The sequence below is a fragment of the Diospyros lotus genome, chromosome 15 (assembly GCF_014633365.1).
Source record: "Diospyros lotus cultivar Yz01 chromosome 15, ASM1463336v1, whole genome shotgun sequence".
NCBI classification, from domain to species: Eukaryota; Viridiplantae; Streptophyta; class Magnoliopsida; order Ericales; family Ebenaceae; genus Diospyros; species Diospyros lotus.
In genome coordinates this window covers 935,148-951,239 of record NC_068352.1, presented here as the reverse complement: position 1 = coordinate 951,239, position 16,092 = coordinate 935,148, and the positions used below count along the sequence as shown (strand labels likewise).

General features: G+C 37.2%; 1 protein-coding gene across 4 annotated transcripts; it reads left to right on the top strand.

Annotated features, from left to right (window-relative positions):
• The first annotated feature begins 1,072 nt into the window (after positions 1-1,072).
• Positions 1,073-15,941, top strand: LOC127792050 (uncharacterized). Of its 4 annotated transcripts, XM_052322354.1 has the most exons (20): positions 1,073-1,443; positions 1,555-1,643; positions 2,096-2,205; positions 2,302-2,356; positions 3,660-3,748; positions 5,371-5,437; positions 5,520-5,582; positions 5,917-6,087; positions 6,201-6,294; positions 6,393-6,472; positions 6,593-6,668; positions 6,793-6,836; positions 7,041-7,108; positions 8,343-8,428; positions 8,543-8,697; positions 8,784-10,131; positions 10,212-10,495; positions 13,107-13,310; positions 13,388-13,544; positions 15,363-15,941. In XM_052322354.1, exons 1-20 carry the CDS (start codon positions 1,332-1,334, stop codon positions 15,659-15,661), a joined length of 3,651 nt encoding a protein of 1,216 aa, XP_052178314.1. In that variant the 5' UTR covers positions 1,073-1,331; the 3' UTR covers positions 15,662-15,941. The 4 variants fall into 4 exon arrangements, with proteins under 4 accessions (XP_052178314.1, XP_052178315.1, XP_052178316.1 ...); XM_052322356.1 differs by lacking the exons at positions 1,073-1,443; positions 1,555-1,643 and adding an exon at positions 2,506-2,646 and having other exon boundaries at positions 2,133-2,205; XM_052322355.1 differs by lacking the exons at positions 1,073-1,443; positions 1,555-1,643 and having other exon boundaries at positions 2,131-2,201.
• Positions 15,942-16,092: the final 151 nt, after the last annotated feature.

Sequence of the window (16,092 nt, the reverse complement as noted above, 5' to 3'; positions counted from 1 at the left end):
GTCAACAAGTGCTCGGGTAGAGCTCGGGCTTAGAAATCGACTCTTAATTATTAATCATATTATATCCTCTATCATGCTATAGTAATTCAAACAATTTCAAACTAAACACATGATATCTTTTATTATCTAATTTTTTCCTTTTTATTAAGAAAAATAATAGAATAATGTAGGTTAAACTAAAATGAAAAATAGATAGGAAACAAAACAAAAATGAAAAAATAACATTTTTTTTAAAAAAATAAGAAATGAAAATGTAAGAGAAATATATAGATAAAAAAATATAAGAGTATTTTTATAAATATAATTTTAATATAAAAATAAATATAAATTTTATAATATATTCCAATAAATTCTGAAAATAAAAATAAAAATTTAGAGTTAGAAATGAAAAAAACCTGACTTGATGGATAAAAACACGTTTTTAAATTCAAAATGCATTTTTGATAATTTTTTAATATTATGAAATAATATCAAAATATTTTTGAAATTATAAAACATTTTTTTGGTCTTTTTAATATTTTAAAATTAAAAATAGTCTTAAAACGTTAAAACAATACCTTCGAGACGTTTCGTACATAAGGAATAATAAACCCATTTGGCTGATAAAGTTTTAATTTTACTTCAACACCTGTTTAGGCTTAAGCATCACTAGATTGCCACAATCTTGGCTTTTACAATGCTAATAATAACTTTGCTTTATTTTTAATAATTTTTAAGTTTTTTAATTAATTTGCTATCTAAAAACAATTTCCTTAGAATTGCTACAGACACCGACAATACCTCCTGTGGGCCCTCTTCCCTGACTGCCTGTCTGACACTCACGCGATCCGAAGCTCGGTTCCGTTCGATTCTCTACTCCGCGGCGTCTCCCTCGTTCTAAGATCGCCTTCATCATTCACCGTTGATCCTCTGCCGCCTAATGATCATCACGTTGATCAGTGGTCAATGATTGGACGCACTTCCAAAAGCGGCAACCCCGAGGGCCCCACTCCACCCAGGGGCCACGCCAGACAGATACGAAACGACACCGTTTTGGCTTCCTTATAAAGAGCACTCGCAGGCGTCCCCGCCCCCTCTTTCCAACGTCCTTCTCGGCTTTTCGGTTCGAGATTCCCACCCGAACTCGCCCGGCAGACAGCGCGGCCGCGGCGGCGACGATCTGGTGGTTTATGGTGGTCGGGCGACTCTTCAGCTGCCGTCTCGTCGGAAGATCAACCGCTCGTCTTCCCGCCATCACCTCCTTTTCACGTCGCAATTAGATCTAGAGGATTCCAGAGAACTTCTGAGTCTCTCCGGGATTTTCTGGCGAGTTGAGGTGAGAGAATTGGGAGATGGAGTCAATACTAGCTCGGGCCTTGGAGTACACGCTCAAGTACTGGCTCAAATCGTTCACCAGAGATCAGTTCAAATTGCAGGGCCGCACTGTGCAGCTCTCCAATTTAGGTAACTTGCGTTCTGATTGCGTTTACTGAAAATCTGGGGTTTACTTTGTGAGCTGAGTGAATATAGTGAGATTTGATTTGGAATTCTGTGTGGTTATCTGGAATTTGGTAGATATATATGGAGATGGTTTGCATTCCAGTCTTGGATTACCGCCGGCTATGAATGTCACAACGGCGAAGGTCGGAAAATTAGAAATTATGGTTAGTAACTTCTGAATCCTCATCACATTTTTGCATTACCGATGAGTTCGTGATTGTCCGCTGCTATAAATTTTATGCCCCGGATTTGTTGCTGAGAAATCTCTGGAAAAGAAAAGAAAAATAGATTTTGGATCCTAACTACCTTCAGAAAACAACAGTATCAGATCTTCTATTTATTTATCTTTTGGTCGTATTTTTGTTTTAATAGCCTCAGTGAGAGAGGAAGAAAAAAAAAAAAGGAAAAAAAAAGAATTAAAGAAAAGAAATGAAACTTGGCCCGGTATTAGTTGTATTGAATTTCTTTGCCTCATCCTTTTCAACAAGGAAGCAGGGTTTTGTGTGTTTCCTTGTTCTCACACTGCCCTGCATTTTTCAATTCTTAGTTATTGCTTCTAATGGTGTTAAATTTGTTTACTTTCCTAATTGATTTTGATATGGTCTGTCTTCTGAAGCTCCCATCATTGAGTAATGTACAAGTAGAGCCCATTGTCGTTCAAATTGATAGGCTTGATCTGGTTCTAGAAGAGAATGATGATTTGGATGCATGTAGGAGCACAAGTAGGTAATGCTACTCTAGCATAATCTTATGTTCAAGGTCAGTTTATATACTAACTTGTTAATTTCATGTATTCATCTCAATTTCCTATTTCACATTCAGTGCACAACCATCCCCCAACTCTGCAAAAGGAAGTGGTTATGGATTTGCCGATAAGGTTAGTTTCTCACTCATTTGAAGATGACTTCCAATGTTGGCATTTAATGGTATTAATTGAGTGTCATTGTTTAGGATGGACATATGGTAGTAACTCAATTTGATTCGTTCAGTATTTTCCTTGGCTTTTTTTTTTTTTTTTTATGCCAGGGAGTTCAAAGTTACATACACATGTTTGTTTACTCTTTGTAAAACTTTTTACCTTGCACCTTGGTGCGAGTGGCAAAACATCAATGGAAGCTGACTTTGGAGTTTGTTATTGTGGGTAGACATGTTGCCTCTATGTAAGTGGTATGTATTGTCATCCTTATTCAAAAGGATATTGACCAATGTGATTGCCTTGACATTGAGCAATATCTAGAAACAAATATCTAACAGGAAAAATATCTAGAAGAACAAATTTGTCATAGAGAAAATTAAAAAGAGCAAACGATTGATTTATTGAAAGAAAACAGAGCAATGAAGAATTACAGTATATGTGCTAACTATCTTTACTTTCTACCCACTTGGCAATCGCGTCTCTTCCTTCTCTAGAGCCAATGTTCGACCGTCATCCCCAACCCCACTTATCCCAACTAAAATCAACCACCAATCATGGCTACCAATGGATATCCAAGTCCCAACCCCATCTGTCACCTTTGAGGCTCTTGAACCTTTTCACTCTTCAACCGATTTGACAAACCAACCCCCATTTAGTCACCTCTCCTCCATCCATGCTATCCTAGCCCCGTTCTTTCATCAATTGCAAGCTTGAGCTCTCAACCTCATGTCACCACCCTCAGGCCCTTTCTAAGCTAAACCACCAGAACTTTCTCTGCTTTCCCTCCCCAAGCTGTCACTACCCCAACTTAATCACCCTCATGGATTGGTCACTGCCCCAACCATGTCCATGGTTGTTGGTGGTGGTGCACATGAGCAGCAGTAGCTAGAGACTGCGAAAAATAACAAAATTGGGGTGAGGGGGAGGATAGCGTGACAAAATAAGAAATTTTCGTTATATATAGGTTGCTCTAGCTTTTGTTTGTTACACCTGAGACATGCTTATCATTAGTTTACGAGAACTTAGTATTTTGTGTCACTTTGAACTGCTTATATGTCGCATTTTGCATTGAAGGCTGTCGTGTGATTTTCAGGTAGGGTCGGAAATCTAATTACACCTTTTTTTTTTTTTTTTTTTCAAGGGGGGGGGGGGGGGGGCGGGTGCAAAACTGATTAGCCCTGATTTTTCATGTTGAATGAGGTGTTTGTATGCCTCCTCATCTTTGATCTTTTGACTTGCATTATTGACCTAATATAATTATCAGATTGCAGATGGAATGACTTTACAAGTGCATACTGTCAATCTGCTACTGGAAACTCATGGCGGTGCTCGACAGAAAGGAGGAGCAACTTGGTAATTTTCATTCCTGAAAATCTTAAATTTATTGATGCTTTTATATTGTCATGACCCTAAGGACACTATTGTAATTAGATTAAGGATGAATAAGCCTATTGTACTAAAGCAGTTACAGCTCAGCTTAAGTAGGTTGTACCTATTCAGTTATGTCATAACAACCAAGGGAAGAAGCCTATAAAAGGCCATGTGTAGGAGGATGGGAATCGTGAATGAGAATACTGATTCTTTCCCTCTAACTTCTTTTCCCTCTCTTTCTCTCTCTCTCTCTCAAGTTCTCCCTCCTCCTTTCAAATTCTCCCTCCAAACTCTCTATCTGTTCTATAATTCCAGAATTGGCCTAGCCTCAGATTTGAGGCTTGACATATATCTACTATGTGTTTAGACTATTCCTTTCTTATCTTTTTCTTCATGGAAATCTTTCAAAACCTTTTTTGCAATTGTTCCCTGGTAAATGATCTTCTATCGGCATGTAGCCTTTCTGAGCATATGCTTTTTGTTAGTAAGTCCCCTAGTTTCTGAAATTTCTTTATAGTAGTCTCTTTTTTCATAGACTAGCTGTGTCTGATGCCCTTTCCATTTGTTTAAACTGAAACCCTCCTGTATTTGTCTCTGTACTTGATGGTGCTTTGCAGTTGGAAATTCTTAAAATTTTAGGATTGTTTATTATTTATCTATTCTTAAAAAGTTTGGGCCTAAGAGATTTCAAATTTATCATTGAGCTTGACTTGATCAAACTCACCTTACCTCTTTTTTGGGCCTCATGCTTAATCAATATAGTTCCAGTTTTCTCTCTTGTGAAGCTAAAGCTCTCTGTTAATGTGCTTTGCTCCTCCTCTTCCAAATTACTCTCCCCCCCCCCCCCCCCTTCTCTCTCTCTCTCTCTAAACACACACACACGCACACTGTTTTCCGGAGTAGTCAAGGAATTCAAAGACCAGTTTCCAAATTTAAAAGATTCTACCTTTGCGCATGATGAGGTTTGACAATGTATTACAACTCCAGATTTTGGAAAACTATAATTTTTGAGCTGCTGGAAAACATCGTAGGAAGTTGAACAAACTAAGGGTTAACTCAATATTTTGAAAACCTTAATTTTGATGAAAGTTTTTGGATTCTATAGCTTCTGGAACACCTAATGTAGGTTGGAACTTGTTACCTTGTCCAATGCGATGTCTGTGCTCTTCTTCTGTTGAGCAGTAAAGTTAAAAAATAAAAGTATGCTTTAACTTGTGAAATTATGCTTTATTCATTCCAGGCATTATAACTTGGGAACTGATCATGTTTGAGGCTCATTTTGTTGGGGCTGTTCAATGGATCTGGCACACTGATTTTTACTTTCCAGTTAAAATACTTATGATCTTCATTTTTCACTGATATGCTTATGATATACTGGGTAAAATAGCAACTTCATGCCTTTCATACCAAGGTTATATGTGACCATGAATACTTTTCATCAAAGAGCCCTGAGCCCCTGTGAGATGGGGCAATACCACCCTCCTTAAATTGATGTTGGGGGCCTGGTTTGTCTATTATGGTGGTTCCATCTGTTAACCCTTATCTTTTGAACTCTGCCTTCCCCTCATTTTTTAGCTTTAATTTTTTATTCTTCATTCAACCAGGGCATCGCCAATGGCCTCTATTACCATCCGCAACCTTTTGCTCTACACCACTAATGAGAATTGGCAGGCAATGTTCTATATCCCTTGTCCGATTAATTTTTAGTTTCTTACTGAGAACATTACTCATTTAAATGATCTTTCTTTAATAGGTTGTCAATCTGAAGGAAGCAAGGGACTTTTCCAGTGATAAAAAGTTCATTTATGTGTTCAAGGTAATTAATTATATGAGCATGGTCTTTGAACTGCAACTTTTTTTTCTTTATCTTTTTTCTGTTTGGTGGTCCTTATCTTTTGGAGGGAGGTTATTTTGTGTGTGCGTGCGTGCTGGGGGGGGGGGGGGGGGTGTTTGTTGTTGGGGACAGTTTAAGGTGCTATTCCTCTTTTTGCTTGGCAAACATTCCATGCATTGGGCATGTATGCTTCCCTGGAAGTTCAAGTCTCTTCTGCTGTTATTTATTAGTCTTTGCTATTCATTGATAACAGTTGTGTAGTACTGCTTACATCCATGTAAGTAATGGGACTTTTTTATCTTTTCATTTTATCCAGAAACTTGAGTGGGAATCTCTATCTGTTGACCTTCTGCCACATCCCGACATGTTTGCTGATGCTCATTTTGCCTCTTCTCAAGAAGGATCTACCAAGAAAGATGATGATGGGGCAAAACGAGTGTTTTTTGGTGGGGAGCGGTTTATTGAAGGAATTTCCGGACAGGCTTATGTAATACATATTTACACTTTAACAAGTTAATTCATATTAAACTTTGCTTTTTGTTAGAAAAACTTGTCTATATTAATGAGGTGGTATATTTTCTTTGAATTTTGTATGATCAGATCACAATACAAAGGACAGAATTAAATAGTCCCCTGGGTCTTGAGGTCCAGTTGCATATTACTGAAGCTGTTTGTCCTGCTTTAAGTGAACCCGGTACCTCAATTCTTTTATGTTTCATTGATGGATTTTTAGTATTACCCACTGGTTATTGTTATCAGCAGCAAGGTTGTAAAATGCATTAATGTCGGCAGGATTACGTGCTCTTCTCCGCTTCTTTACGGGCCTATACGTTTGTCTAAATAGAGGAGATTTGAATCCAAATGCTCAACAGGTTTTAAGTTTCCATTGATAATTTTCTTGGACAATGTTTACTTCTAAAAGAATCATCTTGTCAACTGCGAATCGGAAAAAATATTAACACCCTTTTGTGTACGTGTGTGACCAATTGCAGCGTTCTACAGAAGCAGCAGGCCGTTCTCTTGTCTCTATTATCGTGGACCATATATTTCTTTGTATTAAAGATGCTGGTTAGTTTTTCCTCCCACTTAAAACATGTTGTTTATTCTTTCCCTCCTTTCCTTTTTCTTGTAAAATTATATTTCTGGGCAAGATATTTGGTTATTTTGCTAATAATTTTGTTTTTGCTTGCAGAATTCCGGCTTGAACTTTTAATGCAGTCGCTTCTCTTTTCTCGGGTATCTTATCATGAAAATTTAAGAGGATCACACACAATATTAGCCTTCACAAATTTATTTGGGGATATTCCTGTCCAGTGTTCTTGTTTGGCATATAGTTTAGTTCAGAATTTGGCATACTGTTTAGTTTGGAGCTTACCATGCACTTCAAAATCAATCTTCTGTTTCCTATATCAGCATGGTGCATCTTCGTGCTTTTTGTAGGCAAGTGTTTCTGATGGAGAAAATGTCAAATACTTGACACATGTGAAGATAAGCGGACTGTTTCTAAGGTATTTTTATTGTCTTCCCTTTTATATGAATTTCTTGCTATTAAGTAGTGCAGTTCTCTAATTAGCTAAAACAAGAGTAGTGCACTTTTCATTAATTTTGTTGTTAATAATTTTATATATTGCCACAGCAAAATAGGGTTCTAAATATTTGATTTCAGCTCTATTTGTTTTGACCTACAGTGTTTCCTATTAAAATTTTCCCTACTTTTCAGCGTTCGGATGGCAAAAAGTAAGTAAAATATTTTTTTAAGCAATCACACTTTACTTCAAAATTTCAAATGCAAAAACTGACTTACCTAGAACATTTTGATAACTCGTTTTTCTTTTTCTGACGAATAGTAAAACCTCATTATTCTAACAAGAAATCAGACTAGTATGGCACAAAATATTGTAAGATTTTCCAACTTCCCTATCCACTCTTCATTGGCTGCTGTTACCTAAATTCCACAATCACCGTTTTTCTCTGTTGTGGGGAGTCTCTGGGAGTTATGGAGATCAGGCTGTGCATGTGCCATATTTCCTTCAAACAATTGGACTCGATAGCAATTGGATTTGGAGACTTCATGTATGTGGTTGAAAGGGAAAATGAATTCTAATGGATTTTCCTGCAAATCACTATGCAAACTCAAGTTCCATGGTTGTTTATGTCACTTCTTGGAATAGAGATTTAAAGATTAGTGGAGCAAAACTAGCATTTGTATGCATCTGAAGACAGATTTCATTTTTTTTTTTTTCCTGGAAATCTTTTAAATGAAAGCCAAGTGCCAGAAAATAAGATAATAAATTGGTTTTTTATGTATTTTTTACATGAAAATGGTTTTCCAATTTAAAATATTTTACATTGAAACAAATGGATCCTTCATTGGTGATTATGTTTAAATGGTGAAAACTAGCAAATGATGTTTAATGTTGCACAACTATGACACAGCATTATTATCTTCATAAAATATAGCAGCACTTTGTATATCTTTTTCAATTAAATTAAGAGGTTGAGATTTCTGCATTTCTCTGTTTGGATCCATCTAGTCCTTGCAGTCCTGGGCACCTTTGTTGAAAATCTTTTGAAAATAATGCCTCCTAGGGTGGCATTTGCAAGGCAGCAAAATGTTCTGCGACTCTGAGCGAGGATAAACTATCACAAATAGGATTATATGCTACAATGTGGTTGGATTTATTTGTTTATCATTTCATTATCAAACATATATCTAAGCGTTATTTGGATGGTAAAATGCAGGGATACCTTTTCACATCCTCCATGCACCTTAGTGCAACCATCAATGCAGGCTGCTAGCGAAAGCTTTCTGCATATCCCTGAGTTTGGTAATCTTTGGCATGTCCCTTTGTTCCGGAAGAAGTCCATTTATTGGTCATTAATTATTGTATAACCTAATTTATGTAACTAAAGTTCATATCTTTCTTCTGCTGTTTTAACAGCTAAGAACTTTTGTCCTCCAATATATCCCCTGGAACACCAACTGTGGCAATTAAATGGTCATCCTCTAGTATGCATCCATTCTCTTCAGGTCCAGCCCTCCCCAGCCCCACCAGCCTTTGCATCACAAACAGTTATCAATTGTCAGCCTCTTATGGTATGTATCTGTTGTTTCAGTGACAGACTCTTGATATTCATCTGGTCTGATAGCTTTAGTTGTAAATATTGCATTCCCCTTTTCAGATTCACCTTCAGGAAGAATCATGTCTAAAAATTGCTTCCTTGTTGGCTGATGGAATTGTGGTCAATCCTGGCACTGTTTTACCAGACTTCTCAGTTAACTCCCTCAAATTGAATCTTGTGGGTTTAGATATAACTGTTCCTCTGGACATGCAAAACCCAATGTCTCCTGTGGCTGATGGCAGCACAAATTTTCAGAGCTCTTTTTCTGGAGCAAGGCTTCATATTGAGCATTTGTTCTTTTCAGAATCACCTTCACTAGAGCTGAAGCTGTTGAACCTGGAGAAAGATCCTGCTTGCTTTTGTCTTTGGGAGGACCAGCCCATCGATGCTAGCCAGAAGAAATGGACTACTGGAGCCTCTCTTATCAGTTTGTCTTTAGAAACATGTGATGACTCTACAGGACTTCCTGTTCATCTGGATTCATCTTCAGGCTTGTGGAGATGTGTTGACCTGAAAGATGCTTGCATTGAGGTGGCCATGGTAACTGCAGATGGTAGCCCATTAAAAAGTGTTCCTCCCCCAGGAGGACTGGTCAGAGTTGGGGTTGCTAGTGAACAGTATTTGTCCAATACTTCAGTTGAGCAGTTATTTTTTGTTTTGGATCTCTATGCCTACTTCGGTAGGGTCAGTGAAAAGATAGCTATTATTGGGAAAAGTAGCCGACTGAAGAAAACTAAAAATGAACTTTCAGATGGAAAACTAATGGAAAAGGTTCCTAGTGATACTGCTGTAAGCTTGGCAGTGAGGAACCTTCAGCTAAGATTTATGGAATCATCATCTGTAGATATTCAGGGCATGCCACTGGTTCAGTTCCTTGGAGACAATCTATTTGTCAAAGTTACTCATAGAACCCTTGGTGGTGCCATAGCTATTTCATCCAGTTTGCGTTGGGAGAGTGTCCAGGTGGACTGTGCAGATACTGAAGGTAATGTGGCAGATGGTAATGGTACACTGCCAAATCATACTGAAAATGGTGTGCTCAGGGCTGGAAATGGATGTCCTCAGTTGAGAACAGTCTTTTGGGTGCAAAAGAGACTGAAACGTCTATCAAATGGTAGTACTCCGCTGGTTCCTTTTTTGGACATAAGCATGGTGCATATAGTTCCATTCAGTGCACAGGATATGGAATGTCATAGTTTGAGTTTGTCAGCTTGTGTAGCTGGTGTTCGACTTGGTGGAGGAATGAATTATGCTGAAGCCCTCTTGCACCGATTTGGAATATTGGGGCCAGATGGTGGTCCTGGTGAGGGGCTTACTAAAGGGTTGGAAAATTTGTCTGCTGGGCCTTTGTCAAAACTTTTTAAAGCATCACCTCTTACTGTAAATGAGCTCCAAGAGACTATGATCAGTAGGTTTTCATCTCACTATGTTTATTGAATCCTGCACTTATTTTATTGAACACCCTAACAGTTTCCTTCATTTGTTCAGATGGAACTTCAGATGAGAATGAAAACGTTTTCTTGCAATTGAGTACACCTGATGATGTGGAATTATCTATTGAATTGAAAGATTGGTTGTTTGCTCTCGAAGGAGCGCAGGAGAATATAGAAGTGCGGTCCTTATATTATAATAAAGATCTTCAGAGAGAAGAGAGGTGCTGGCACACAACTTTCCAAAGTTTGCGTGTCAAAGCAAAAAGTAATCCAGGTCATGTGGTGAATGGCAAAGAAAAATTACTTGTTCCCCTGAAATGTCCTGTCGAATTGATAACGGTGAGAAAATGAGAAAATGTTTCATATTTCCCTTCATACTATCTGTATTTTCCAGATTTGAAGTTGATCTTAATTCTTACTAATATAACACGTATACAACGTGGAATTTGACCTATTATGGAATTTGTTTGTGGATTACTTCCACGGAACTCCTACATGAGTGAACTGATTGGATCTCTAACAGAAGACCACAGCTTCAGTGGGATGCCATGCCTTTTGGCTGGGATACACAATTGAGTGATAGATGTTATGATACTCTATATTTGCAACAGTGCAATGCTTTTGATTTTGTTCTACCGTGTGCGTAACTTTATAAGAAGAGGAAAGATTTTTCCCTCCTCCAGTCCCTTGATCAAAATTGAGGTTTTCCCCTTCACTGCTTAGTTTGTCAAAAGACTCCAAACTGGAGCACTGATGATGGACCTTCTGTTAAAATTGTTTATTGTTGCTGACATCTAAATTGCTTTAGAATGGAAAAGGGATTCTGAATCATATTTTCTGGAGTTAAAACTTGGTGACAAGACCCTATAGCTATGGATGTAGAGAGAACCCCATTTTTTATCTAAAGGGTATCTACCATTTTCTTTTGGTTGAAAGGAACATTCATTTTTCAAGCCTCTGATTTGTCGTTTTTGAATGAGTTGCTCTTACCTATTTCTATTTAGGGGGAACCCCTGGTTTTCTTCTTATTCTTTTGTGGTACAGGCCTACAGGGTTCGTGTGCCTTTAAGGCAGTTCTTTTGTGGTACAGGGTTTACCTTGGTTGATTGTGATGCTTTAGGAGTGTTGAATATTTTGTTCAATCTGGTTGAATATATTGGTTTCTGCCTACATTGCAGTGGTGCTTTAGGCCTGATAGGGATATTTTTCTATTTTGATTTTAAACATATGATCTAGATTAGGTTTTATCTTGTTCTGTTTTAATTTATCATAGTTGTTTAGATAATAGAATTTTATTTGATTTAGGGATTAGATAGAGTTATACTTGATTTTAGATATTATAATCATATTTTGATTAGTTGTTATATTTAGAAAGGTTATCTTTTATTTGCCTATAAATAAGTAACAGATTGTAACCCTTTATTCAGATTTGGACGATTAAATAATATGATTTCCCCTTCTTGAGTCTCTCTCTCTGATTTTCTCTTCTTCTTCTTCTTCTTCTTCTTCTTCTTCTTAATATATTAATCAATTATCCGTCTTCCACTTTCTGTGATTCATTGCTGTCCCGCATCAAATTTGGTATCAAAGCAAAACTTAATTCTGAATTTTCATAAGCTTCCATCTGTTCTACATCACTAAACCATCATTCTCATCAGCACACAACAATGGCCGCACAGCAACATTCCCTAATCAACAGCCACAAAGTTTGTGAAAGCCACCATGACCAGAGCAATGGCAAAGAATCACAATCCTCATCACTAAGCCATCATGCCACTGAAGCAGCAAGTTTATCTTACTTTGAGTTTGTGATGACAACAATACTCAACTACTAGTAATACAAGTCCAGATTCACAAAACTCGAGGACAAGTTTTCTCCCACCCAGGGAGAATGATAGGGATATTTTTCTATTTTGATTTTGAAAATAAGATTTAGATTAGGTTTTATCTTGTTTTGTTTTGATTTATAATCGTTGTTTAGATAATAGAATTTTATTTGAATTAGGGATTATATAAAGTTATATTTGATTTTAGAGATTATAATCACATTTTTTATTAGTTGTTATCTTTAGAAAGGTTATCTTTTATTTGCCTATAAATAGGTAACAGATTATAACCTTTTATTCAGATTTGGACAATTGAATAATATGATTTCCCCCCCTTCACTCTGCCTCGCTCTCTCTCTGCTTTTCTTTTCTTCTTGGCTTCTTTTCTCCAGCTTCTTCTTCTTCTTCAATTAATCAATTATCTGTCTTCAACTTTCTGTGATTCATTGCTGTCTGTCATCAAGGCCCTAGATCCTTTCTGATTAATATTCTGCAATTTAAGCCAAATAGTTTGTATTCCTGTTTATCAATTGCTGTCCTTTGAGCTTTTGGTAATGGAAAATATGTACATAGGACACATATAAGGCACAATATGAACATTGTTGATACCTTGATTTTCAAGAATCAGGACTTGATATGGAAGTAGCATTTTATATGTAGTTAAAAATGCCATCACTAACCAAGTAAAAAAGAAAAGATCACTATTCTGACATATTTTATTGGATTACATTTTCTATTTTTCATATTAAAGTAGTAAGATGCCATTCTTACAATTTACATATTCAAAAATAAGTTGGAGGAAAAATCCTAGCATCTATTTTAAACTCATACATGAAATAGGTGTCTTGGATTTTGGAATTCATAGGCTATTAACGTCAGAGAAAAAGAGCAATTAGTATGACTAAATCCACTTAGTATTTATTTTCCATTTAGATCTCAAGTAATTTGCCTCAAACTCATAATCATTCCTTCTGTGTTTATGCATCTAAGAGTTCCATTTAACAGATGCTGTAGTTTGACACAGACATAGAACCCTTAAGAGTCTCCATTATTTTTAGCTGTCAGCATTACCATTTTTCACTTTCTGCATTGCTTTAAATTTACTATGAAAAGACAAAATGCAGGTTGGTGTGGAAGGTCTGCAGATATTAAAGCCCAAAGCACAAAAGCACACTGTACAGGATGGATTAACTCTGGAAGGGTTTAAAGACATAGAGGTATGCGGTGGGGTAAATCTGGAAGCTCGTGTGGTGATATCTGAAGATGATGCCCATGATGAAATGATTAGATGGATGGTGGAGAACTTGAAATTCTCTGTTAAAGATCCGGTAACATCATACTCTGTAACCTTTTGTTGCATCTCTTGTGCATGAAGTCCATCTAACAATGACATTCCACCCTTCAGATTGAGGCAGTTGTGACAAAGGATGAGCTGCAACACCTTGTTGTGCTGTGCAAGTCTGAAGTTGACTCAATGGGTCGCATAGCTGCTGGAATCCTGCGGGTTCTTAAGCTTGAGAAGTCCATCGGTCAGGCAGCAATCACTCAACTAAGCAACCTTGGTATGCTCTTCTTTATCTTAATAGAATAAGTCTAATAAGTCTCTTCTAGGAGTTTCCACATCTTAAATGGATTTACCTATTGGAGAGGAAAAATGATAGAGATTCAGTTTCCGAGGACTAAATGTTCTAAAATTAGAGGACTGGTAATATGGAACAACCAGAAATCGAAGAAGTAAAAGCAGAGAGAGAGCGCAAATAATCAGGTAGAGGAGATCAATAATGTTTTATTCAGTAATCATAAGAAGTTAATTTCTGAATACATCATATACCTATTTATAGGCAAAATCCAATCCTTACCATAACTTAAAGGTTGAAATCCTATCATGATTAAAACATAAACAAACTATGATAAATCAAAATACTATATATCCTATCAAAATTTTAACTCCCCTTGTTCCTCTTCATTCTCCCCTTGTTTGTAAAAAGAAAAAAACCCACTCTTTAGTTTTTTGTAGACTTGTGTCACTAGTAGTCGAGGATCGTTGTTAACACCAACTTGCTCGAATAGGGGAAGATTCACTGTTACCATGGCTAGATCCCATGGTTCCTATATAACTCCAACTAGGCAGGGTTAAACAATAGCAATTGCTTGTTAGGAATCCAAGTGTAAGCTAAATCTAAAGAATTCACCCAATGAACAGGAAAACTTTGAATAAAGAAATTCTGCTCGTCCAAGTAATCTCACTTATAAATTCGTGTGCATAGCAGAAAGGTAATTGTAATGGACTTACAGTTTGACAACCCCAGTTCTTCAATGTTACACACACCCAGATGCCTACCCCAAATCTGAGGTCAGCAGTGTCTCTCTGTGTGTGTAGAGAGAGAGAGAGAGAACGTGTAGATGTTTGGCCAGTTGAAAAAGGGTCACCAGTGCAAGGAGGTCTCTCGACTGGTAAGAAAAGGGTGGTCGATGAGGATGTGAGGTGAGTGAGAAGAGTTTGGCAAATAATGATGGGGTTTTCATTTGTTTCTTTGATATGGGATGGATTGGAAATGAAAAATATGTTTTAATTGTGTTAAATAATTTCCAAAATTTTCTTTCCATTTTCAAAAAATTGGAACCGGCAACACCATTTGCCATGGGAAATATTGTTTCCAGTTTTGGAAATTTTTGGAAGCCAAAAGGTTTTCAAAATGGACCCTAAGCTAGTAATATTTGCAATATCAAAATTTTATTTCACTTAGATGAAACTTGCCACCTTAGCTTAATTATACTGGATTTCAGTGAACATTGCATGAGCACGGCAAGTGACCTTACATTGGATATTATCCAAATGCAAAATCTTTCCGTGCATGACATTCTAGGACCATGTCTCTTAGAAAACTTGAAGAACAAACTGCTGGGCAGTTTGTATCTGGTGATCCAATGATTATTTTTTATTAGGTTGAACCATATTTGCGTTATGACTCGGATCTGTTCTTCCAAGAACTCATAATTTATCCCTGAATTTCAATATTGTCCTAATGGAAGCCTTAGCACTGTGGTATATGCTCCAAAATGCTGGTTCTTAACAGACAACATCTCTGCCCCAAAGCTTCTTCGAGCATACAAGAGGCCTAACTGAATTGCCCCCTAAAAATTTCTAGACATTGTCTGTGCCATCCCGAACCTTATAGTTGGAGGTCTTCTAGTGTCAACTTTTATTTGAAAGTACAGGTATATGACCCTCCAAGAAATGAGCATTAAGGACACTAAATTTCCTGCTTTGCAGTCCATCAAAGTGTTAAAGCTTTCGTTCTTTCGCTGTGGTCATCTTTCTTATGGTTGTTGAATTCTCTCTCAAGTCATATTCAGAATACTCCAATTATGATTTGCAGGAAGTGAGAGCTTCGACAAGATTTTCAGCCAAGACAAGCTTAGTAGAGCCACCAGTCTTGGCAGCACTGGCTTCAGTCCACCGGCAGCGCTCACTGCTGGAAGCCCACGCTCAACCTTGGTGTCGACAGTAGCTGCGCTTGAGCAGGTGGTCCTGGACTCTCAGGCAAAATGCGAATCCCTGTCAACTGAATTTTACAGTTCAGAACATTCCAGACAACACCTTGCTGAAATTAAACAGCTCTCCCAGAAACTTGAGAGCATGCAGAGTTTACTAACACGGTTGCGGACTCAGATCTGATGGGGCTGTTCCTCGTCATTCGTTTCATTACAATTTTGGGGCAAGCAAGTCATAGAGTGGTCATTCTTTTATGTGTAACATTCATATACACACACACACACACACACAGAGAGAGAGAGAGAGAGAGAGAGGTATGTTTATATGGGTGGGTACAGGTATATGTTTGAGTGTATGTATCAACTAGGCAAAAACAAGATGATCATAGAGATAGGTCAGGAATTTTGTACAAGCCTGTCAGTTATGTCATTGAAATGTAAAGAATTTTTCTTTTTGGTGATTCCTCTTATATTTTCCTAAAGACAAATCCTTCCTTTCTAAACCGCATCTTTTAAGTGCATGATAGTTTCCAACATGTTTTCTTGTATGAATATGCTGTGAGGTGAGATTTGTTGATTTTTAGATTTTGTTGTTTTATTCTCTCTCTTTTTTTT

Coding starts and splice junctions, on each gene's coding strand:
- LOC127792050 (XM_052322354.1), top strand. CDS start 1,332: ATGGAGTCAATACTAGCTCGGGCCTTGGAGTACACGCTCAAGTACTGG. Junction 5,438..5,519: donor CCACTAATGAGAATTGGCAG/GCAATGTTCTAT, acceptor TTTCTTTAATAG/GTTGTCAATCTGAAGGAAGC. Junction 8,698..8,783: donor TCAATTGTCAGCCTCTTATG/GTATGTATCTGT, acceptor TCCCCTTTTCAG/ATTCACCTTCAGGAAGAATC.